The 22,615-nt window shown below is 50.8% G+C and overlaps 13 protein-coding genes across 13 annotated transcripts; 3 read left to right on the forward strand and 10 right to left on the reverse strand.

Moving 5' to 3' along the window:
- Positions 1–45: 45 nt before the first annotated feature.
- On the forward strand, positions 46–1,569 carry ASPGLDRAFT_33830 (hydroxyacid-oxoacid transhydrogenase; the record flags this gene model as incomplete). Its single annotated transcript, XM_022544366.1, has 2 exons — positions 46–514; positions 563–1,569. The coding sequence occupies 2 exons, from the start codon at positions 46–48 to the stop codon at positions 1,567–1,569; spliced, it is 1,476 nt and encodes a 491-aa protein (XP_022402597.1).
- Positions 1,570–1,721: 152 nt separating this feature from the next.
- On the reverse strand, positions 1,722–2,459 carry ASPGLDRAFT_56482 (uncharacterized protein; the record flags this gene model as incomplete). The annotated part of the gene is made up of 1 exon (XM_022548198.1): positions 1,722–2,459. One exon carries the CDS (start codon positions 2,457–2,459, stop codon positions 1,722–1,724), a length of 738 nt encoding a protein of 245 aa, XP_022402598.1.
- A 180-nt stretch (positions 2,460–2,639) lies between these two features.
- ASPGLDRAFT_1292300 (uncharacterized protein) lies at positions 2,640–3,450 on the reverse strand. The gene has a single exon (XM_022540872.1). The coding sequence runs from the start codon at positions 3,304–3,306 to the stop codon at positions 2,725–2,727; it is 582 nt and encodes a 193-aa protein (XP_022402599.1). The 5' UTR covers positions 3,307–3,450; the 3' UTR covers positions 2,640–2,724.
- Positions 3,451–3,566: 116 nt separating this feature from the next.
- On the reverse strand, positions 3,567–4,196 carry ASPGLDRAFT_44879 (uncharacterized protein). Its single transcript, XM_022546106.1, has one exon. The coding sequence runs from the start codon at positions 3,950–3,952 to the stop codon at positions 3,671–3,673; it is 282 nt and encodes a 93-aa protein (XP_022402600.1). The 5' UTR covers positions 3,953–4,196; the 3' UTR covers positions 3,567–3,670.
- A 127-nt stretch (positions 4,197–4,323) lies between these two features.
- Positions 4,324–5,537, reverse strand: ASPGLDRAFT_1292308 (uncharacterized protein). The gene is made up of 2 exons (XM_022540873.1): positions 4,603–5,537; positions 4,324–4,549 (listed from the first exon to the last, which is right to left on the reverse strand). The coding sequence occupies exon 1, from the start codon at positions 5,306–5,308 to the stop codon at positions 4,694–4,696; it is 615 nt and encodes a 204-aa protein (XP_022402601.1). The 5' UTR covers positions 5,309–5,537; the 3' UTR covers positions 4,324–4,549; positions 4,603–4,693.
- Positions 5,538–6,206: 669 nt separating this feature from the next.
- ASPGLDRAFT_44881 (uncharacterized protein) lies at positions 6,207–6,646 on the forward strand. The gene has a single exon (XM_022546107.1). The coding sequence runs from the start codon at positions 6,302–6,304 to the stop codon at positions 6,557–6,559; it is 258 nt and encodes an 85-aa protein (XP_022402602.1). The 5' UTR covers positions 6,207–6,301; the 3' UTR covers positions 6,560–6,646.
- A 416-nt stretch (positions 6,647–7,062) lies between these two features.
- On the reverse strand, positions 7,063–7,621 carry ASPGLDRAFT_44882 (uncharacterized protein). Its single transcript, XM_022546108.1, has one exon. The coding sequence runs from the start codon at positions 7,439–7,441 to the stop codon at positions 7,202–7,204; it is 240 nt and encodes a 79-aa protein (XP_022402603.1). The 5' UTR covers positions 7,442–7,621; the 3' UTR covers positions 7,063–7,201.
- A 318-nt stretch (positions 7,622–7,939) lies between these two features.
- On the reverse strand, positions 7,940–9,644 carry ASPGLDRAFT_33835 (uncharacterized protein; the record flags this gene model as incomplete). Its single annotated transcript, XM_022544367.1, has 2 exons — positions 7,940–9,564; positions 9,623–9,644. 2 exons carry the CDS (start codon positions 9,642–9,644, stop codon positions 7,940–7,942), a joined length of 1,647 nt encoding a protein of 548 aa, XP_022402604.1.
- Positions 9,645–10,433: 789 nt separating this feature from the next.
- ASPGLDRAFT_1292423 (uncharacterized protein) lies at positions 10,434–10,883 on the reverse strand. The gene is made up of 2 exons (XM_022540874.1): positions 10,774–10,883; positions 10,434–10,697 (listed from the first exon to the last, which is right to left on the reverse strand). Exons 1-2 carry the CDS (start codon positions 10,787–10,789, stop codon positions 10,516–10,518), a joined length of 198 nt encoding a protein of 65 aa, XP_022402605.1. The 5' UTR covers positions 10,790–10,883; the 3' UTR covers positions 10,434–10,515.
- Positions 10,884–11,097: 214 nt separating this feature from the next.
- Positions 11,098–12,317, reverse strand: ASPGLDRAFT_44884 (uncharacterized protein). Its single transcript, XM_022546109.1, has 4 exons — positions 12,167–12,317; positions 11,763–12,110; positions 11,508–11,667; positions 11,098–11,451 (listed from the first exon to the last, which is right to left on the reverse strand). Exons 1-4 carry the CDS (start codon positions 12,200–12,202, stop codon positions 11,162–11,164), a joined length of 834 nt encoding a protein of 277 aa, XP_022402606.1. The 5' UTR covers positions 12,203–12,317; the 3' UTR covers positions 11,098–11,161.
- Positions 12,318–12,447: 130 nt separating this feature from the next.
- Positions 12,448–16,781, reverse strand: ASPGLDRAFT_145827 (HECT domain protein). The gene is made up of 3 exons (XM_022541865.1): positions 16,444–16,781; positions 12,771–16,380; positions 12,448–12,709 (listed from the first exon to the last, which is right to left on the reverse strand). The coding sequence occupies exons 1-3, from the start codon at positions 16,635–16,637 to the stop codon at positions 12,587–12,589; spliced, it is 3,927 nt and encodes a 1,308-aa protein (XP_022402607.1). The 5' UTR covers positions 16,638–16,781; the 3' UTR covers positions 12,448–12,586.
- A 223-nt stretch (positions 16,782–17,004) lies between these two features.
- On the forward strand, positions 17,005–18,873 carry ASPGLDRAFT_44887 (putative C2H2 finger domain protein). The gene is made up of 3 exons (XM_022546110.1): positions 17,005–17,306; positions 17,360–18,584; positions 18,641–18,873. The coding sequence occupies exons 1-3, from the start codon at positions 17,212–17,214 to the stop codon at positions 18,656–18,658; spliced, it is 1,338 nt and encodes a 445-aa protein (XP_022402608.1). The 5' UTR covers positions 17,005–17,211; the 3' UTR covers positions 18,659–18,873.
- A 309-nt stretch (positions 18,874–19,182) lies between these two features.
- ASPGLDRAFT_122608 (putative DUF21 and CBS domain protein (Mam3)) lies at positions 19,183–21,554 on the reverse strand (the record flags this gene model as incomplete). Its single annotated transcript, XM_022540340.1, has 3 exons — positions 19,183–20,930; positions 21,002–21,215; positions 21,288–21,554. 3 exons carry the CDS (start codon positions 21,552–21,554, stop codon positions 19,183–19,185), a joined length of 2,229 nt encoding a protein of 742 aa, XP_022402609.1.
- Positions 21,555–22,615: the final 1,061 nt, after the last annotated feature.

Consider the following 22,615-nt stretch of genomic DNA (forward strand, 5'->3'; position numbering starts at 1 on the left):
CTCTCTCTCCTCTATACACATTCTTTAATTCCAGAATAAGTGACCATGTCCATCCGCATCCCCGCCTCAGCCGGCACACGAGCCCGCTCCCTCCTCCGCACCGTCCAATACACCCACCCTCCCTCATGTCCCTGCCACGGAAACCCCCTTCACCACCTTCAACACGGCCACCACAACCCCGCCTCTCTCGCCCGCCATCTCGCAACACCAGTCGACCCCTCGCGACAAAAAGAATATGCCTTTGAAATGGCCGCCTCGAGCATCCGCTTCGGCCCCGGATCCACCAAGGAAGTCGGCATGGATTTCAAGAACTTGAAAGCGAACCGCGTGTGCATTGTTACGGATGAGAATGTTGTAAAACTGGATGCAATGAAGCAGGCTGTGGAGGCATTGAGTCACGAGGGAGTGGAGTTTACGGTGTTTGATCGAGTGCGGATTGAGCCGAAAGATAGTTCGGTGAAGGAGGCGATTGATTTTGCGAAGCCGTATGGGGCGGATGCGTATCTTGCTGTCGGTAGGTCGATTCTTCTCCCATTGAAAAGATTTATGGCTAATGGATAAGGTGGTGGGTCGGTCATTGATACCGCCAAACTCATGAACCTCTACACTAGCTTCCCCGAGGCCGATTTCCTCGACTTTGTCAACGCTCCGCTGGGCAAGGGTCTGCCTGTGAACAAGCCTCTTAAGCCGCTTATTGCTGTGCCCACTACAGCAGGCACTGGTTCTGAAACCACCGGAACAGCCATCTTCGATCTTGTCTCCAAGAAGGCTAAGACGGGTATCGCTCACCGCAATCTGAAACCGACACTCGGTATCTGTGATCCGATCAACACGCGTACAATGCCTCCTGCGGTAAAGGCAGCCTCGGGACTCGACGTGCTCTGCCATTCGCTTGAATCGTGGACCGCAATCCCTTACAACGAGCGTACTCCCCGCCCTGCAAATCCCATCCAACGTCCTGCGTACCAAGGCGCCAACCCCATCTCCGATATCTTCTCCCTCCAAGCCCTCAAGAGCTGCGTCGAGTATCTTCCTCGTGCTGTTAAAGATCCTGATGACTTTGAAGCGCAGTCGCAGATGCTCCTCGCGGCAACTCTGGCGGGTGTTGGTTTCGGTAACGCAGGTGTCCATCTCTGCCACGGCATGAGTTACCCGATCTCCAGTCAGAACCCGGGATACAAACACGGTGGCTACGCTGTCCCCCACCCCATCATTCCTCACGGTGTTTCCGTCGCCGTCACCGCACCAGCCGTCTTCCGTTTCACAGCCGCATCGAACCCAGACCGGCACTTGGCAGCTGCGGAAGCGTTTGGTGTGGACATTTCGAACGTGAAGCGCGAGAGTGCCGGTGAGGTGCTTGGGGAGGCTATTGCTGATTTCCTGGTGAAGCTTGGTGGACAGCCGCGCGGATTGAAGGATCTGGGATTCAAGGGGTCGGATGTAGACGGCCTTGTGGAGGGCACATTGCCGCAGAAGCGTGTGCTGATGCTGGCACCAAACTTAAACGAGGAGTTGCAGGCTGAAAAGCAGGAGTTGAGAACGTTACTTGAACAGTCGTTGGATTATTAGGTATAGGGTATAGCAAGTAAATATTACGTGAACACGAGAACAGAAACAGCAAACAACAGCAAATCATGATCATCAGACCAATCCTTGAACATCATCAAGTCGAATCCGTAGCCTCAGGCAAATCAGGCCACAAGACTATGAACAGGGATATCCTACCCAGCCTCAGTCACAGCTTCACCCTCAGTAACAGTCTCAGTCTCACTCTCCATCTCCTCATCCTTAATCTCCACATCCTCCTCCTTCAGACCCTCCCGAGCCTCAACATCCTCCTCCGTCAACGGCAAATCCAAAAACATCTCCTCATCCCTCAACTTCTCCCCAACCCTCGCCCCAGGCGCTGTATTAACCCCCTCCCTCATCTCCCCCAACTTAATAACCGCATCCTGCACCAACCCCGCAAGCGCATGCCCCTCCCCAACAACCCCCTCCGCCTTCCCCCTCAACCCCCCCATCCAATACTCAATATCATACTGCATCTCCGTAGCCCTAACCATAAACACATCATCAACAGCCCTAAGGAACCACTTCGTCATGCGCATCTCCGGCAGAAACTCCTTGTCCAACCAGCCCCGCAGAAACGCCACGGAGGTAGTCAGCCGGTTGTACCGGTTGTTGTAGTGCAGGTTGTCGGCTGTGTTGCTAGCTTCGTATTTTATGATTGCTGCTTGGCAGATGGTTAGGAGGCGGTTTAGGATGTCGAGGACGGAGGTGCGCAGGTCGTGGAACCAGGCTAGGGCGTGGGGGGAGTCGGACCAGTCTGGGGCGGAAAGCTGGGCGAGGATGTGTTCGTATTCTTTGTCTGGGTCTGGGGTTGGGGTCGGGGTTGGCTGGGGGGCTGGGTTGAGGGGGGTCATGGTGGGTTTGGAGCGGAAGGGGAGCAAGAAGGACATTTTGGTGGTTTGTAGGGTTATAATGTAGTGTATAGTATAGAGCATGGAAGAAGTAGTTGACTCTCGGCGGGAGGTAGTAGTTGGTGGAGTAGAAGAGGAAGAGGAAGAAGGAGGAGAGAAAGGGAAAGAGAGGTTTAATACAGAAGAATTTTCATTGATGATGTATGTATTCATCTTCTACCGGTATTTGCATAATGACATGTCCATGTGTAAGGCCACAAGGCCACCAAAACAAAAACATTTATCACCAGTATAATAATCCAACTCAAAACTTCCCCTCAGGAAAAGGAAACCCCCCTGGCAAACCCACAAACATCTGATCAGCAGTATACCCCTCCCCAAGATCCTCAAACCTGAAGACAGCCTCCTGCACCAACCTCCCAATAATAAACCCTTCATAAATCACCGTCCGCGCACTCTTCCTAACCTCCAGCATCTCTCTCACGAAACCAGAATTCGAGTCCACGCCCCCACTTGTGAGATACATTTCCTCCACATTAACCAAGTCCCCCAGACTCATCATGAACTCGACCACGGTGAGAAGGAAGAATCTCGATAGCTGCGTCACGGGGATGAAGTTGTCCCACCATTCGAGAAGCCTCGGAACGGATTCGCGGAGTTTGGTGTATCGCGGGGAGTCTTTGTGGGAGGTCTTTTCGTAGAGGTGTAGGGCTGCTTCGATGGCTTGGATGGATTTGGTGGTCATGCTGGTTATTGTCCAGCGGAGGTGCTTGAACCAGGATATCGCCTGGGGATGGTGGGTTTTGGGCCATTCGGGGGCGGATAATGGGACGGTTTGGTCGGGCACTTGGATGAAGGATAGGTATTGTTCTTGGAATGTATCCATTGAGCATTGGTGGTTGGGAGCTGTATAGAGCTGAAAGAGGGGGATAGAAGGAAGACGGAGGAGAGGAAGGGGCCGGAGAACATCATATTACGGAAGGTGCTTGCTGCCGGTAGCTTTGCATAATTTTTTGTATATACTCACCAGTTATACTTGATGCAATAGTACTTCTAGGATAGTCACGTATCTCCACGTACCAGACCCTTCTAAAAGCATCAGCAACCAGTATTAGCATTGCTTGAGCAGCTTTGGATCATCAACAGTGTCAATAAGATATAAATGTGCTTAATACAAATATAGTAAATCAGCATCATGATAATCAGCTCTTCTCGCAAAACCCACCCATCCAGCGAGCCGAATCCAAACGTCAAGCCCAAGGCAGAACATCACTGTAACCCGGCAAAATCGGAAACATATCCTGACCAACCTGACCATCCTCCAACTCCCGCAACCGAATCAAAGCCTCCTGCACCAGTCCAGCAATATATGCTCCCTCACGCAGCACCTCCCTCGCCTTAGCCCTCACCTCCCTCATCTCCTTCGACACAGCAATGGGCACCTCCGGCTCAGCAATCATATCCCTAGGATCAAGGTCCTTGCCCAGTTCCATCAACTTCCCCTCCATTTCACGCAGGTACTCTTTGGTCATCTGGGTTTCGACGATGAAAGTGTGTTCCCACCACCGCTGCAGCCTTCTGAGGGAGCGTTGCAGGTGGAGATAGCGATCAATATGGTCATCATCAATCTTTTAATAAACTTAGAGAGCTTCGTTGATGATGGTGATGGAGCGCGAGGTGATGCTCGAGATGGTGAGGCGGAGGTGTGAGAACCAGAGGACAGAGTCGGGGGTGTTGGTCCAGTCTGGGGCGGTTGCGATAGGTGAGACGGGGGGCCCTTCGATGAGACCGCAGGGATGAGTGGACATTATTGACTGAGAATTGCCTTTGATCGTCTTGTTTTGCAGTTGAGAGAATAAGGTGGATGTGGTGTGCGGAGAAAGAGAAAGAGAGGGAGAGGGAGAGGGAAGAGAGGAATGAACTGGGGAAGTGGGAGTGGTGTGGAAACGGAAGGTGCAATGGGGTCGGTGTTAGTATTCTTGCATCGGCGTTGTATGCGCTTACCTGGTAACTCGATGCAGTTGTATTTGTTCAGTCAACCAATGAGATAGGTGGACTAATCTTCATTAGGAAGGCACGTCAACAGCGTACCATCAGAGTGCCATGATGGCGGCAATCGTCTTGTATTCCTGATTCAGTGTTCAGCATTGGCAAGAAGCGGTTCGGAACAGCAGAAATATACTTAGTATGAGCAGCACAACCGCCAAAGCTCCATGAATTTGCCTCATTTCATCTCGTAGCTACAAGGAACCCACCCTAACCCCCTCAAAGCATCAATCAAAACCAGGAAACATCTCCTCCACGACATGTCCCTCTTTGTATTCCTCCAGCAAAACAGCAACGTCCTGCGCTATTCTCGCAACATTACGCGCCTCAGAAGCGATCTCCCGCACCTCCTTCCTCAAGCCCTTCATTTCCTCCAGCACAACAGCAGAAGCCCCCCTCGGTGTGGCCATATCCCAGATACCCATATCAACGCACGCACCCAGAAACATCCACACAGAAGTCAGATAATCCTTCGTCAATAGCGTCTTGCCGATGAAATCATCTTGCAACCAGTCCTGGAAAACGTCGATGACGCCTTGTAGGTCCCTATAGCGTGGGTGTTCCTGCGAGTTGGTTTCCTGGTAGACTTGCAGTGCTGCTTCGAGGGTCTTGGTGAGGCGGTGGATTATGGATGATATTTTTAAACGGAGCTCGCGGAACCAAGCCAGAGCTTGGGTGGTGTAGGTAGAGGGCCAGTCGGGGGCGGTTAGAGAGGAGAGATCTTCCGTAGGAGAGAGAGGTTCGGACATCTTGGTAGAGGATGTGGTTGTGGCTTGGAAGATGAGGGAAGAGGGCAAGAGAGGTGGTTGAGGTATGGAGGTGTTGTGGATTCGCTGCTGCATTATTGTTGTATGCTTTCACCTGCCATTTTCTATGCAATGCAACCAACCAGTGAAATTGCACGGCTGTTTGACGCCTTCCCAAAGAGGAATAGCACACAAAACTTTTGCGAATATCATTGGTGGAAGGTCGGAAATAGGTCCTACTTGCTGCAGGTAGAATTGCATCGAGTATAAGTGCTCAGAACATACAATGTCGATGCAAAGATACTTTCACTTGAATTTTTGAAAGCAGAAACTTCCAACTCGTCAGCGTCCCCAATAGATGCGAACGAATTTCACTTCCTCGTACACCGGCTCATTACCGAAATGGTCTGCAACGCAGTAAAGCGCTTATCGCGGGAGATGGAGGATGTCGCCGCCGGAAAGCGAAAGAAAACAATCGGACTTCCGAGTATACGATAACGAAAGAGACAGAGACTCCTGTTAACCGAACAATCCAGAATTATTCTGACCATACGAAACTCGCTACGGCATTCTTCAGCAAGGCCTAGGCTTAGTGCCTACGAGTTTTGAATGATTCAGATGTCTCTCTACTTCCCAGTCAGACTTGACAATCTGGTCTCCGATGATGGTGCTGCCATCGAATGGTGGTTGCATTAATTGACCACGCATTCTCCTTTTATCAGCTGCGGTTCTGTTCTTTGTTCTGTTAGAGACTTCATCCTATATAGGTCCATGTGACAAGCAAATAAGACAAACATAGTAGCCTAGTGAGCTATACGCCAGACCCTAGCACTCTCCCCCTATAGCAGTAGCCATTATGGATAAGACAAACCAGGCATTTGTAGTAATTGTAATTTAGACCGCTGTTTACCAAAGCCACTGAAAATACTCGACCAATCCTGGATACTGGCCACGGGATCTTACTTTTCTTTGTTTGTCACCTTTCACCGGACTCAAGTTCATAAAGCCCTCCCTCCTCCTTTCTTCCTATCATCCATCTTCACCATCAACCATCCACTTCTCGAAAGAAAGCAAATACTACATACCAAAATGACTCCAACCCACACTCCCTCATCCAGAGATCCTAACAGCCACCATCGCCCAACAAACACCTACTACAGCATGCCAAACTACCACCGCATCCTCGGCACCTACGCCATAACCGGCCTCTTCGCCTGCGCACACATCACATCCTCCCCATCTACCACCCCCCCCCACAACAACACTCTTCTGGACAAACCACCTCATTACCCTGGTAGTCCTCCTCCTAATGAACCCATTCCTGTGTTTCGAGCGCACGATTGTTGATAACGACGGGAAGACAGTTAGCGTGAGGGCTCCGTTGATAGGGTTTCGGTCTTGTGAGGTGGAATTGAATCTGGAGGGAGTTCGAAATGGGGGGTTTCATGATGGTTTGAGGATTTGGAATGGGAGGGCGGTTTTGAGGGTTTAGGGTTTTTTTTTTTTTTTTTTTTTTTTTGTGGTGGGTGGGTTTTGGAGGGTGGTGAGGAAGGGAAAAGAGGAGGAGAGGAGAGACGGTGTTGTACTATGTATGTTTCACGAAGAAGGCTGAGGACTTGTGGTATTGGACGGTTTTGCGTTTATAGACCCCGAAAAAATGTCATTTCGACCTCCATGGTGCCTAGCATAGAATTCCCCAGTAAATACACCCGTTCATCTCGAAAATCGAAGAACAAGAGCCCTCCTTTCGCCTCAATAAACACCACACACCACACCCCAACCCCAAACCCTCACCCATCCTCACCCTCACCCTCACTCACCACCTAACCAAAGCCTTCCCATACCTCCTCCCATCCTCAACCTCCCATCAACCCCCCCCACCCTCAACATCATACAAATCCCCCCTCCCCTTCCCTCCCAACCTGCACAACAACCTCTCTCTTCACAAACCCAATAATCGGCCAATAAATACTGTCCGTCTCACCCCATTCATTCGTCCATTTGCAGGTTTGTGAGGATTAGGATGCCCAGGGTGAGGAAGTTTAGCCAGAGGAGTGTTTTTGTGGAGAAGTGGATGCAAGTGGAAAAGCCGAGGAGGATGTAGAGGGTTAGGAGGTGGGTGTGGTAAAGGGGTTTTTTTATAGTAGGTGTTGTAGGAGGGGGGAAGTGGGAGTAGGGGGTGTTTTTGAGGAAGGGGGTTATTCCTGAGGGTTTTGTCGTTTGGGGCATTGTTTGTCGTATGCGTATGTAGTTTGTTTGTCTGGTTATGAATGGTGAGGATGAGAAAGTATGAATGGATACCGAACAGAGATGGAGAAGAAGTTGGTGAAGTTAAGGAATTGATCGAGGCAGTGAGGCAAACAGATGAGTAAAATGAATAGATGTGAGATCCCGATAGCTTTAGCAAACAGTCCATTGTAATACAAGCGAGACTTGGTCATAGTAGCTTCTATTATAGCCTGGGGAAGAAGCAACAATGACCACGGTGCTTAGGATATCATCGGGAGCATAGGTAGTACGAAGAAAGAAGAGCCATAAGCATACTCAATCCGAATGAAACATCTCAACTTTTTTATTGCAATCCTATGCTGTTTTTACAAGCATGCCTATGCCTATGCATAATGAGCACGATGTCTTTACCATGAATAAAACCAAACGCCAACCAACGCCATGGGTATAAAATGAAACAAATGCAAATATGAAGACAATCTCGGGAATGAAAACAGATCAAAACATCGAGCTTCGCTTCTTCGCCAACTTCTCCCTATTCTTCTCCTCGGATGACCGGCGCAATCCAAAGAAACTGCTCTTCTTCTGCTGCAGACCTGGTGAGGATACGTGTTGTGGTTGGAGAGGTAGGAATTGGACTGATGCATGTGCATTGGGTCGTCGGTTCGGACCTGCTTGTGACGGTGGGACGTGAAGATACGGACCTGAACTGGGACCAGGACCAGGACGAGGGGGAAGATGTGGTCGTGATGACGACGGATGTGATTGCGTAGGACGATGCTGAGTCGGGCGTTGTGGCTGATGCTGACGCTGCGGCTGCGGTTGCGGTTGAGGCCGGGGCTGTGCAGGACGCTGTTGCTGAGATTTACGCACTTGCTCTTCCTCTCTGCCGTAGATTTTCTGTAGGCGCTTAGTTTCCTTTTCGATTTCGACTTGTCTCTTGCGGCGCGCTTTGTCGTTTGCTTCTTGGATTTTCTTTTGGCGGCGGAGGTCGTCGTCTGGTTTGGTACCTGGGGAGAAACGGACTTGCTGTGGTTGTTGTTGCTGTTGCGGACGAGGTTGAGGCTGAGACTGGGGCTGGGGCTGGGGCTGGGGCTGGGGCACGGCTTCTGGCAATGGCTTGTTTTGCTGGGGAATAGTAATCCGTGGTCGTTCCGGGCCTTGACCTGTAGGGCGGGGTTTGTTATTCGCAACTAATGCACCAGACATAGCCGGTGGTTGCTGAAGCTGAGACTGAGGCTGAGGTTGTGGTTGTGCTTTATTGTCGTTGGAAAGAGTAGAAGCAGCAGCAGCAGCAGTACTAGGACCCGGTTTTTGAATAGGTTTCTGCACAGCAGGAGCAACAGGAGCATTCCGCGGGGTCTTCTGCGGTTTCTTCACATCATGCGAAATGGAAAATGCCTTCTCAATCGACGTAAAAAACACATCTCTAATCGTAACCGCCCCCAGCAACAACACACACTCCAACCCCTTGAAATCCTCCATCTCCACACGATACAAATTCGGCTCGTATAATGTCATCTCGCGCAGACCCTTGAAGATCGAAATCGTGATATCCGGCTCTTTACTCTTCGTCTTCGTTTCAGTAATCGACGCCGTTTTCCCAGATAACAAACAAGCCAAATCCTTGGACAACTTGCTATCTTTCCGCCATCCAAAACGCAGTTTCGGCGTAACATCCGCGATCGCAGGATCAATCTGCGTGCGATCTAGCGTCGAACTCGACGGCTGCCGGAACGTATGCTGCGGCATCTCAAAATCCCACGTCGCAGGACTATTCCACGTCTTGGGCTTATACCGCACAATGATCTGTTGGTCCGGATTATATAAATGCACAACGAACTGGCTCGGGAGGATAGGTTCAGGGGGAGGTGTGACGCCGCCATTTGCGCGGATCGCATCTGCGGAGAGCGAAGGCTGCGTCCATTCCGGGATGAGTAGGACTTCGCCGTAGATTATTTCCGGGACGTATGGGTCGCAAAGGGCGACTGCGTAGCGGTTTTTGGAGGAGGGAGAGGATGGGTCGGGGTAGCGGAGGTGGTAGGCTGGAGCGGGTTCGTCGCCGTGGTGGCAGAGGTAGATGGTCCAGGAGTGTTTTTGTTGGCCATGTTTGAGATAAAATGCTATTCTCGTTTGTTAGCTGGGGAAGTCTCATGGGCGCACGAACGCAGAGATACGTACTGGGGAGGTTCTCGTCGAGCATATTGCGCGCGCGCGTAGAAGTGTCAGGAATACGAATAGCTCCCCGATGCGATTGGCGTCAGTTAAAGGTCAATCGATAGTGACAGGAACGAGTGGATGTTATAAAAGATGGAGAGCCGTGATGTGGTACTCCGTACTCGTACAGGAACCTCGCCCTGCGCCACTCGCAGATCGGCTATTTTTAGCGTCTATCTTATCGATCTTCGTCACTTATAACGAAGGCTCCAGCATTTCACTGCCGGTGTCTGAATAGAATGACTGTTGGAATACTAACGAAAAGATCCAATGCTCTCTGCGCCGGCCTTCACCGGTTGTTGTATGCAAGTCGTGCAGCTGACTCCATTCCCCCCACTATATAGGTACGTAGGTACTCCGCAAACAAAGAATATATACAACTGCGCCCGGAAATAACGGAATTGCATTCGCATGCTTTGTCAATTTGGCTGCCTATTATATGTCACTGCCTATATTGCGCTATTCCAAAATATACGACATGAGCTCGTTTGGCTTCATCTCCGCGGATGGGAGACTACTGAACCCTAGCACCACGGTAAGGTACGAGCTCTTGCTGGGGAAGAAGAAAAAAGTATTCGGTGTGTCTTCTGTATGCAGTCAGCCAACAAACAAGCGGAGGTGGTACACGTACCTATTTTTGCATGGATTTGTACACCGTACTCCGGGATCGCATTGGTTCGCATGGTCAGAATGAACCGGACCTATGGTCGTCAGCTGGAGACAGGGAGAAGACTTACTGATTTCTGAGCACCGAGTACCGGAACAATGCCATTGTAATATTAAATGGATCAGTACGAAGTAAGTGTTAGTAGTGTCTATGGAATAGAAGAGACGGGAGAGAAATATAGATAGTAGTATCAACCCGAGTCTAGGGCAAGATCGTTAGCTGGAGACAGGGAGAAGAACACTGACCTTGATATCTCGATTGCCATATTGAAGGATAAGACTAAGAAAATGTTAGTATAGTCTATATAGTACGATGGTGCATGAAGTAGAAAATATAGTATCAAACCTGGCACCACCCGAGCAATACTCAACCCTTCCTCAGAATCCAAGACCAATAGTTATATGCCTATACAGAAACCAGTCCAGTCCCAGCTAGCGAAGGGGCTTACCGGTCAAGTATTGCATAAGAGTCGCAATGCACAAGACAAGACTATCTGCTGCTGTTTAACTCGACCCCATCGAGGTTCTTATAGACCTCTCAAATCTCGAGTTTTTGTCTGCTACGTGCGAAGAGAATGAATGGCCATTGTCACTTTATTCTTTGTGTGACACGGAATTGTACGTTGCAGAAGATGTCGGTGCTTTGTACAATCATCTCAAAGAATTATTTCTGTCTGAAACCCTTCACCTCGAAGATATCCAGATAAAACACATAAAGACTCGCATTGACCAGATCTTTTCTTACTCTATTATCTATTCATCTCTATTATCTCAAGCCCAATCCCTCATTAACCAAAACAGCATAATGAAGACAAACCAAAAATAACTCTTTATACTCTATACCCTCACCCCATCAACCTCCTTCCCACCCGGCACCTTCGCAGCCTCTCTCTCCGCCGTACTAAGCTGCAACCCCTGGTCGTCCCATCCCTGTGTACCAAGCTTGTACAGCGTCTTCTGGCGCTCGCGGTGGGGAGTGGGACCGTCTTTGCCGCGACGGTTGCGCGAGTCCGCTGTCTCGACGAGACTTGCGTTGTCACCGTCGAGCAAGTAGCCTTCGAGGTCGTCTTGGTGCTCTTCTTCCGAGAAGGCGTAGGTACGGTATTCGGTGTTGGCCCAGCCGGTTCCTGTGCGTTCGATTAGTGAACAGGGACATTTGGTGTTGAGGATAAGCGGGGCGTACCCTGGTATTGAGAGCTATCCTCCCAGTCCTCGGTGAGATAATGCAGGAAACCACCATGGGTCACCACGACAATCTCCTTCTCGGGTCTGGCCTTTAACCACCGTCTTGCGTCACGGGCACGATCCTTGATCGCCTGGTTGGTAGGCTTATAGCGACCTTCCTACTACCCATTAGCCCCCTCCCACAACCACACCCAAAGGGCAAGAAAAAAAAAAAAAAAAAAAAAAAAAAAAAAAAAAAAAAAAAAGAACGAACAAACTTATTATTCCACCCATCCCTCAACAACCCCAAATCAACCGGCAACCCCTTCTCCACAAACTCCCTCTCCAAAACCTCCGGGTCACTTCCCGTATCACAAGCAACGTCACTAGTCTCCTGCACATCCGGCAGCGCAACAAGTTTCACACCATCGACTTTTTCAAAGGCAGGCTCGAAGCTGTGCAGCGCTGTGTAGAGGGTTCGGCGCAGCGGGGAGGCGGTTACGAGCTCGATGCGGTCGTGGTAGGGGAAGGCGTGGCGGAGGGTGCGGCATTGTTCGTGGCCGAGGTCTGTGAGGGAGGGGTCGTGGATTATGTGGTTTGCTGTTGTGAGGTTGTGGACGCCCTGTTGCTTCTGGTCAGTTTTATGGGTTTTGGGGGGAGATGGGTTATGGGAGGTACCTGCGCATGGCGGACTAGGTGGATGACGGGAGGCATGGTGGGATGAGGGGCTGGTAGCGGGGTATGAAGAGATAAAGAATTAAGTATTCAGGAGATGAATCCACCAAGATAGTATAATTCTCAGGAACCTGCTGTCCTGGAAGAACTATGACCAAAGTAAGAATAAGGGAACGATGCCAGAGTGATGAAATCCCCCGAGGCGATTCTGACTCAGGCCGGACCACAGCTGCCCGCCATCCCCGGATTCTACACCCCACAGCATAATTTGGTTTCCATTAAAGCATTGGATTGAGAACCCTGAATTCAATATGATACTACTCGCGAAGAAGCCCCTGTCGCCTCTATATACCAACTAAATATACTAAATGTACACTATGGGTATGTCCAATAATGCTGAAATGCCGAAAATATATGAACCAACTATGCAACGCCAAAGCCCCGGGCATTCTCCAATGCCTTGTTCAACTTCTCTTCCAATACGCTCCTGCAGGAATATTCCGGCAGGAGGAGCCGGCCGAAACAGGTAAGACTGGTTGGAAGGCGCTGCTCAAATTAGCGGGAGATCAACTGGGAATGTGAAGGGGAAGAGGGAAAGAAAACTTACAGCATCCCCCACTCCGTTCTTTTGGATAACGAACATGATGCTCGCAATCCCGTTAACAGGCACGCGGTCGCTTGCCGTGACAAATTCCAGGAGTTGTGCTTTCTTCTCTGCTGAGAACTTCTGCGTGATGCTCCAGAAATCCCGAACAACAGGATGACTCGGACCGAATCCACCCTCGTACCGCGCATGCTGTTCGAGCTCTTTGACATCAATCTCCTGGATTCCCTCGACGACCGTCTTTAGTGCCTCCGGGGTGAAGATTGACAAAGCAGATCGATCGAGGCAGGTATAGAACCCTCGCGCAAACGCCTCGTATTGCGGCCGGATCGACTTATCCGTCAACCAAAAGACATAGTCCTTAACGAATTCATGCCGATTCCGATTCGTCACGAGACACGCTTCTTCAGCTGGCGGTGTCGGAGACTGTATCGATATCGAGCCTTCCATGGACTTAGCAAAGTCACCGTGTGACGATTCGCAGGACATAAGTTCCGTCGCTTCGGCAGCCATCGAGGATGGCGGACTCGGGTTCGCGCGGTCCCCGTAGTGTGGAACGTCTGACCAGGCGGTCGAGTATTTCCCATCAACAGGCATGGATCTCGAAGGCAGCGGCCACATGGCGTCTCGATCGACGCGCTGCATGTCAACCGTTTCCACGCGCCCGAATGCTTCAAAGCTGAACTCGTAGGTTCGCATGAAGATGTCTCCCACGTCGCCTTCCTGCCATGTCAAGAGCCCCTCGAGCCCCTTGGCCAGTTCAGGCCAGCCATCCTGAATTTGGTCCAGGTGCTTCACCTTGAGGCCAAGCAACTTGCGGTAAAAGGCAATCGGGAAGTTGACTGGTAAGGTTAGACCATTATACACCGCGAGCGACAGCAAAAGCCCAAGAAGCTCGAATTTATAAAGCGGCTCCAACGAGCATGGCTGAAACCATGAAGTCCGCGTACGCGGGTCCACGGTAAACATGCCGTACGATGGATCCAAAGCCTCTGCCATAAGCACTCGGAAGAACTCTTGTTGCACACCACCGTGGTCGAGACCTTCCTCACCCTCGTCCATGCCCATCTGCACCTTCAGCGGACGCATCAGCTCGCGCTTCTCGCGCCGCCAAAGCTGATTCATTGCATCCGTAACGACGTTGTCTCGCCGCACGACGAGGACCAAGTACGTCGACATGGACGTCTTCATCCTCGACAGCAGGGATACATCGTCATTGACGTGGATAGCGCCAAATGCCGTCTGAGTGACGTGACGGGTCGTAGTCATCGCGGACTCGTAGTATTTAGACATGACGGAGTAATTCAAAGCACGGAAGTAGATGACTAGGGCTGGCGGAGGGAACAAGAACGAGCATGACAACAGATGCATAGTCTTGTTATTATTAGACATGGTCCCCAACCATTCCACAGGCATCTCCAGAGGATCTAGCCTCTCTGCGAAAAATGGCGTGTGGAAGTCTTCGGGGACAAGACCAAGACGATCCCGTTCTTTGTACAGCGTAGAAAGAATTTGCATGGCGCCTCCAACGACGCTGCTTCGTGGGACTTGTGGATTCCCGTCCCATTCGCGAAGCAAAAGTGTACGAAGCCACTCTGTAATGATCGCAGGAGCACCTGGCGACTGGCTAGTGGGCGTCTTGCCATACTCAGTGGGACAAGTGGTAAGGTACTGTTCGCTGAGATTATCCACAATCAAGTCTAAAACGTTGCTTTTGGGCGCAAAGGTATAATCGCGTGCCTTGGAAATTTCATGGAATGCTAAACGCGCCGTCAAGGCGCGAACAAGGCGATTCGCAAGCCGGAGAGCAAGGCCATGCTCGAATTTGTCAGTGACTTCCGTGACCAGCTCAGCACTTGAAGACGGGAGTTTCCGCATTTCGGCATCCGGAGCTACAGTGCCAATAGCACGTATCCGGAGAATGCCTCGCCATGTTGAAGCGTCGACCTCAGGAAGCGATCCGGCCAAGGCAAAAAGCGCAACCGTGACTATATGAGCGGCGTTGGCATCTGTGACGTGCTCTTCCTGAATGAAATCAGATGTTCGACGCACGAGTATGGGAGCTGATACGGGTGCTGCTATGCTCGAAGTCGCCGATGAACGTCGCGAATGTTTGCCCGACATGGGCAACTCCTTGGGAGGAACAAATAACTTTTCCACGGCACTCCACAGGCTATGTAGGACCATATCCCAGGGGCATAATGTGGTGAGTTTGCGTAGTGATGATTGGATTTCCCGAAAATCAAGGCGTGGTGACTTGTCTTTCCCGTTGCTGTTGAAATTGGTGCCCTGTCGAAAGCAACGCAGGATTTGCCTCGGGCTGCTTAATGAATAGAACACTGACTGAGCGACAAACGAAAACGCCTGCTGCTGGCGAGGTGTTGCAGAAAACCACTCAGAACCATCGTAGTTACCGGTGAGCTCCATATATTCAAGTTCTTCTTTCCACCGTTGAGCCTCTTCCTCAGATTGTATCATGACTTGCCCTAGCCCATCAACAATCTCCTTTGAGAGATGTGTGACTGTCTGAACTGTCGGCACAGTCTCTTTGCGACAAGGTTGCGGCTTGTGCTTTGGCTTGCGGTCACTGGGCGACTGGATCTCTATTGGCAGCTCTGGGGGCACCGCTGGAGGTTGTCGATTCTCAATATTTTGGACATCATTCAAAACTTTTGATCCATCCCAGGAGACGCGTCTCTCCTTCTTCTGCCGCTCAGGTGGCTTGATGCTGTTGACATCCCCCGTTCGTCCCCGATGTTTCTGAGGGCGGTGTTTCAATGCCGGCGGCGAGGGTAGGTTGGTGAATTCATTCGTAGTCGCATGCGCATTAATAGAAAGCCTTTTAGTCGGCTTTCGTTCCGGATGCACCTTTTCTTCAAAGCTCGACCGCGGACCCTGACACCATTGATCCGACTCGGTGAGCGAAAGGCGTTTTACATGTTGGTTGGGCAGCTTTACCTCCACCGCAGCCGATTGACGGCTTGGGGTCCGCGGCGAATAAGCACGGTAATTCCCACTGGGAGTACCAGAATATCTGCGACTTTGGGGACGCTCGTCCTTTCTAGGGTCGGGTTTGCTGGGGTGACTGTCTAGTTTTGGAGAATGAGGCGCAGGTTGTATTGGTGCTTGGTCGGAACGCGAATCGAAGGAATCATGCGGACGCCGAAGAGGAAGCCACTCGACCATCCGCAAAGACAGAGTGTCGAAAAGATTTTGCGTGAAGGACTTGGGGTCTTTTAACTTATGAGTTGCCGTATGTTGATCGGTAGACTTTTGTATATCGGAATTGGTTTGCGCGACATCTGTAGAGCAACTTTCCTGTTGTGCTATCGGATTCCCATGCTTCCCTGCCTGGTCGTGTCCCGGAAGTCCACGGCTACGTCGTCTAGATCGACGTGGGGCATCATGCGGCGAGTCCCATGAAGATCTGGGGGGGTTGCGACAAAGGCCATTTTCCGCATTATCCAAGCTTGCTAAGTAGCAAGCCAGTGTCCGGGCGCTTAACTCGGTGTAGCGACGAAACGGCCCCTCGGTAACTCTCCTCCGGTAACTGGCACAAGTCGGTATAAGGCAGTTGGGATCCTGGCATCCGTAGAGAACTTGATTCTTATATCTGTCGTAATCAGGATTATCAGCAACTCCGCTCTGGTATATTTGTTTGCCCGAGGATACTCACCTGCGAACCAGCAGATGAAACTGCCTCCGTCGATCATCGCGATACCACGGCAAGACCTGAGACGGATGCGACACTTCGACTGTATTCTGAACAATAATCTCCGGCGTATTCGGTGGGGGTTTCGATCGGTAGAACTGCGGACTGTCGCGCGAAATGTCTGGCGAACTCACTGAAGCTCCGCGGAGCCTGGTCATCTTCGCGGTCTAATAGGGCGCATGCCTGACGCGGGAGCCAGAGTGGCAGGAGTAGTTGATGCTCTGTTTTCTGTTCGTAGAAAATCCCCAGCCACATAAACACCGCCCGGTAATCTAGCAAACAAAAGCGACGAAGACAGCCTGACGACTGATATCATCATCGTCTGTATCAGCATTACCGGCATCATCACGGCGGTCCGCCACAAATGCACGTGACCTTCCCCGGAATCGGAACTGGACATACAATGTTCCGGTAAAGTAATTTACTAAGCGAGACTAAACCAGATCGGGATAGCACGTGCAGAACGTCATTGCCACCGCCGAAACAGGAAAATCTCGATTTTCATTCAGACCTCGACTGTCAACAGCCACTCCAGGCACTCACCACACTGTTAGGCACCTATTGACTTTGAAATATCTCTGGACGGGGCTGCCTTTTCTTTTCTTTTTTTTTTCTCTTACATCTCTCACCTCCCGTTCTTGCAGTGACGACGATCGTTCGCAAGACTCAACCACCCCGCTACCGAACATTCATCGACCATCTCATATCGAAAGAATACATTATCCCCTTAAAATGGACGGTTCCTCCCTCCCTTACACCTGCAACACCTGCCTGGTCGCTTGGCGCAGCAGCCAGGTCCAGCGTGAGCACATGCGCACAGACTGGCAGTACGTCGATCTACCCATATCCCCAAGATACATGATGATACTAACTTCGCTAGCTTGTATAATGTCAAGCGCCGTGTCGCCTCTCTGCCCCCCGTTTCGCTGCCAACATTCAACGAGAAAGTCCTCGCTGTCCAAGCCTCATCCACCGCCGCGGCTGCCAAGGCATCCTTCGAAAAGACCTGCGTTGCCTGCCAGAAGACATTCTACAGCGAGAACTCGTGTCAGAACCACATCAAGAGCTCGAAACACAAGTCGCGCGAGGCACGGATGAGCAAGGAGCACGCCGATGATGCCTCCTCAGTTATGAGTTCGACCTTTTCGCTTGGAGAGCCGATTAACAAGACCCAAGAGAATGACGATGTCGCCAAGGCTACCGACAGCCTGAAGGCAGCAACGATTGAAGAGGGGGATGAACAAGAAGAGGAGCCTGATAACGGAGAGTACTCGTCATCTCGCTGCCTGTTCTGCAACAACAAGGAATCCGACATCAACACCAACATCGAGCACATGCTCAAGAGCCACGGCATGTTCATCCCGGAGAAGGATTACCTCGTCAACCCTGAAGGTCTTATTAAATGGCTGTACCGCAAGATCAACGAGAACAACGAATGTCTCTACTGTCACGCAATCCGGAACAACCCCGCTGGCGCCCGCACACACATGCGCGACAAGGGCCACTGCATGATTGCTTTCGAAACCGAAGACGAACAGATCGAGATCGGCCAATACTACGACTTCAGAAGCACCTACTCTGACGACGATGACGCTGAATCGACCACCAGCGACGTCGCAGAAGGCGGCGTCAAGGTCACATCAGAAGGCGACGACGACGGCTGGGAAACCGACGCCTCCTCCGTCGACGAAGACGAAGAAGAAGAGGAGCAGAAACTGGCCCTCAGCCGCAAGAACAATGCCGTCGTCCTCGAGGACGAATTCGAACTCCACCTCCCCTCCGGCCGTACAGTCGGCCACCGCTCCCTCGCCAAGTACTACCGCCAGAACCTGCACAACTACCCGACGCCCTCTGAACGCGAAGAACGCCAACTCGCCATTGAAAACGGCGAGATCGAACCCGAACAACCCAAGCCCAGAGGCCGCAACCTCAACCGCGCGGTTGTTTCCCGCGCCAACGGTGGCTCGGGCATGGTCGGTATTCCGGAGGAGCAGAGACGGACCGTTACCAAGACCGAGCACAAGCAGAATGATCGTGCTCAGCGACAAGAATTCAGATACCGTGCCCGTATTAACAGGGCTGCTAACCACCAGAAGCACTACCGGGTATGTATTCCATTTTTCCTTTCATATATGTACTCTTTGACTAACAAACTTTCTAGGATCCCCTCCTGCAATGATCCTGTGCGCAAGTGGAGGAAATTGGTTTCTCATGGTGGTCTCTTTTACACCATTATTGTTATGTTTCTACGTTTTATCTGTTTACGAATCCCTCTCTCTATCCTGCATATGTCTTTTCCTTGAGTGTTTATGTTCGAGGAGCATGGTGTTTATTCCCATATGAGAAATGAAAAAGTGTTTTTCTTGAATTCAAAATCAACATATTATCCTGCAGCAGAATGCATTTTGGTAACAGTACTGGTTTGTAGATAGCCATAGCGGATTCCATCGCAAGGAAGCGAAGTACAATTGAATCAATCCTCTTCCGCATGCATCAGGTAAGTGACTAGATAACGATATCGTACAAGAACGAAGAGAAAGCAAATCAGATCGGGCGTGTAGTTTTGAGCATATCCACCATTTTAAATACCCGCAAAGAGCTATTCTTACATACTGCAAATTGGCTATGGAACAAATCGAAAAAACGAAGTCAGAAAAATGTAGCGATCAACAAAGAAGGAAAGCAGCGAAAACAGTTCTTCTATCAAGACAAAAGAGGCTGCTGCTCGTTTGAACCGCCATCAGTAGACTTGTTCTGATTAGCACGCTTCTTTCGTCGACGCTTCTTCTTTGCAGCATTGCTACTCGTGCCTGTATTAGATGCCTTGTCGTCGGCCTTAGCGCTCTGCTGGATAGGAGGTTCTGTTTTGCCGGTAGTGGGCGGGCTGGTTTGTGCTTCATCGCCTTCTGATGAGCTGGTCGTGTGCAGGACAACCTTACGGATACCGTTGACGTCGATCACCTGCTCTGTGATACTGCCACTGCGAGCGGGACCGGGGTGCACATAATTACCGGGTTTCAGGGCTTTGGCTGACTGCGAACTCCCTGAGCGGATGCTATCATGTGCGCTTCCCTGTCTAGACGGAGGTGGGCGGGGCTGGTCATCCTGCTCTTCGCTGACAGGTTCCGGAACCGATAATTGCGGGTTGTCTTTCAATTTTGGAGGGGTGGGCGTGTCTTTGGATCGATCGACCATAGGCGCGATGGTGCCGTAACCCAATTTGACGGCGTGGACACCGTCACTGGCATCCATCCCGGCAGATTGCAAGATTCCCGCGCCAATTCCTCCAGCCAAGCCCACCGTGGCATGCTGGGCCGAAGCAGCTTCAGAGTTGCTCTGGCTCGAATCGAATTCTATCTGTCCCGGGCGGGAGGGAGACATGCTACCACGTTTGATCTTCACGTTCTGGTATCGAGTTTGACGCGGCCGACTGGCCAAATTTGACGGTCCCAAGTGTTTGAGATGCTCGCGAATTTCGTCTGTCGCGCCACGTTGTGTGACCAAATTACCTTTCCACTCCGAATCCCTGCCCGTACTTTGCCTGCGCAGTTGGAAACGGGGCTGAGGAGCTTCGAGAGAGCGCCGGCGGAGGTTGGAAACATCTTTCTTGGAAGGTGATTGGGTTTCATTATCAATATCGACTAACTCGCCCTGAGGCACTGTATTGAAAGGGGGGTCTTCAACGATTCTTCCCTTGGGGACACGGGACTTGGGGGCCGGCGTCATGCGTCGAATCGCTTTGTGGACGTCAACAAAGACATCAGACTCATCGATGATTTCCTCTCCAATCAGCTCCTCGATCACGTCTTCCAGTGTCACGACACCCAACGCTCCACGATCCTCACTGGGGTATTCGGAAACAAGCACCATATGTGACTTGCCCTCCTGGAAGAAGTTCACAATGTCCAGGCAGCTAGTCTCGGGACGGGTCTCCGGGAGCGTGGCCAAGGCAAAGTCTTGTACTCTCTTGCCATCCTCAGGGTCGTAGGTGATGAGCATCTTCACGAGCAGCATGCCGACAAAGTTCAGAGGGTTGTCTGGAGCGTGGATCGGAATGCGGGAGTATCCTTGAGAAAGAATGATATCCATCGTGTGCTCATCGAGGACGGTGTCAAAAGACATTGTGAAAACATCGTCCATCGGGGTCATGATGCTGCCAACGGATTTCTCCTTCAAATCCAAAACCGCGCTGATTATGGTGACCTCATCAGAGTTAAGCTGTTCCCCGGCTTCACCCAAGGTCTTGTGCAACGTGACCAACGTTTTCAGCCCGGCCTTTTTGTAAATAGTGCCATGGTCTTCACCCAGCAACCTGTCGAGTAACTTGGCGACAGGCCAAGCGATGGGCGACATGAAATACATTAGAGCCAAGACAGCGGGCGCCATCCAGGCTCCGATAGGAAGACCATAGCGGACGCATATCGACTGTGGGACAACCTCGCCGAAGATGACTAGAAAAAGCGTTCGCGGTTAGATATGATCACACAAACGGTCGCACGAATAAGATATGCAGGAACCGTACCAATCAAGACAGTACTGCCCAGAACCGCTGGCCAACCACCTCCAAGCGATCGGTCCAGAACAATGGGTAGAGTTTCGTTGGTGATCACGTTGCTGAGGAGTAGGGTAACCAGAACCCAGTGCTTTCCCTTTTTCAAAAGATTGAGCACACTGGCCGCATTTTTCCGCTCAGAGCCTTCGCCCGAAGTTTGAATGACTTGGAGATAGACTTCATCCTGTAGATGGACACAATCGTATCAATATCCTCATCCTGTTCCTGACGATCGCACAAAATGGTGTGAACCTACCTGACCCATCAAAGCAATTGTCAAACCGGCAAAAGCGCCACCGCTCAGGACAAGAGCAGCGGCTACTCCTAGATAAAGCCATAGACCGGGATCATTGGCGGGTTTAGAGGACGCTTCGGAGATACTGATAAACGGATGAGACGGGGAGTAGCTGGTCGGAGCGGCGGAAATGAGAGGCAATTGGCATAACGCAAGGAAAAACACGCGAGCCAGACCGAGAATGATAGGCCTGGAGGCCATATACCGATTCCCAGCAGGTATAGCCATAACCGTGCGGGAAGAAAAGGCAGGACGGAAGGAGGCGTTACTGGACGGGCATTTCTTCCGAAATTTTCCTCGTAATTTGAACGACTGGCGGAGGGTGGAGACTGTAAAAGGACGGAGCGACGATAAAACAAGCTACTATCGAAAGTACGCTGCGCCGCAGGAGGATCGGGACCGTTTTCGACGCGCAGACTATCGGGATCGGGGCAAACTGCCGACTGTGCTCTGGTGAATGACGTGCGACTGCGGATAGCCTCTATAAGAAACTAGAAAGAACAGAGAGCAGTGAGATGTCAACCAAAAGAGCACAATGGACGATTCACGATGGAACTCTGCAGGAAGAGAAATGGAATGCTTGATAGGGAGGGGGAGAACGAGGAAATCAGGGAGAAGTTGAGGTTGAGACGAGCTGAAGGCGGCGAGGGTCTGGACCAATCACACAGTGAATACCTGATACCTCAGGCATCATATGATCTCTCCTAGTTACGCCAAGAGACCTAATCCGGACGTCTTTTCGCATGGATGGCAGGTATTAGATGCTATTCAGGCTGTATTATCTACTGTATACTACTGAAAGAGTTATATTTTATGTGTGTTTAGAGGAGCGGTTGTCTTCTCCCGAACGTGTGCCTATCCCGTCGCTAACCCTAAGTGTCTGTAACTAGTTACTAGCGCTTCCCTCGACAGGGATTATTTTTAGTTAATGTCATTGTTATTATCACCATTACTAAATATTACTCACCGGAAAAGAAAGCTAGCTTATGATAGATATATGGTCTATAAGTCGGGGCTACGGTTGTGTAGAAGCCATTGGGCCTCAGTAAGCGGAATATAACTATATCGTGACAAATTTGCATAGTTTGAGTACCTCATGCAAACATATTGCATCAAAGATATCGTATTGACCAAGAACTGATATCCTATCCAGGGTCTGTCCATTCCTATACCGCTTAACGAGTTATACGCTTACTAGTCATCTTCATGATGTCGTTCAAGAGACGTCTCGATAGATTCCACAATAACATATGAACTCCCCGTTCCTACCTTGCGATATGCTAACTATG

This window comes from Aspergillus glaucus (genome assembly GCF_001890805.1).
Source record: "Aspergillus glaucus CBS 516.65 unplaced genomic scaffold ASPGLscaffold_6, whole genome shotgun sequence".
In the NCBI taxonomy this organism is placed as follows: Eukaryota; Fungi; Ascomycota; class Eurotiomycetes; order Eurotiales; family Aspergillaceae; genus Aspergillus; species Aspergillus glaucus.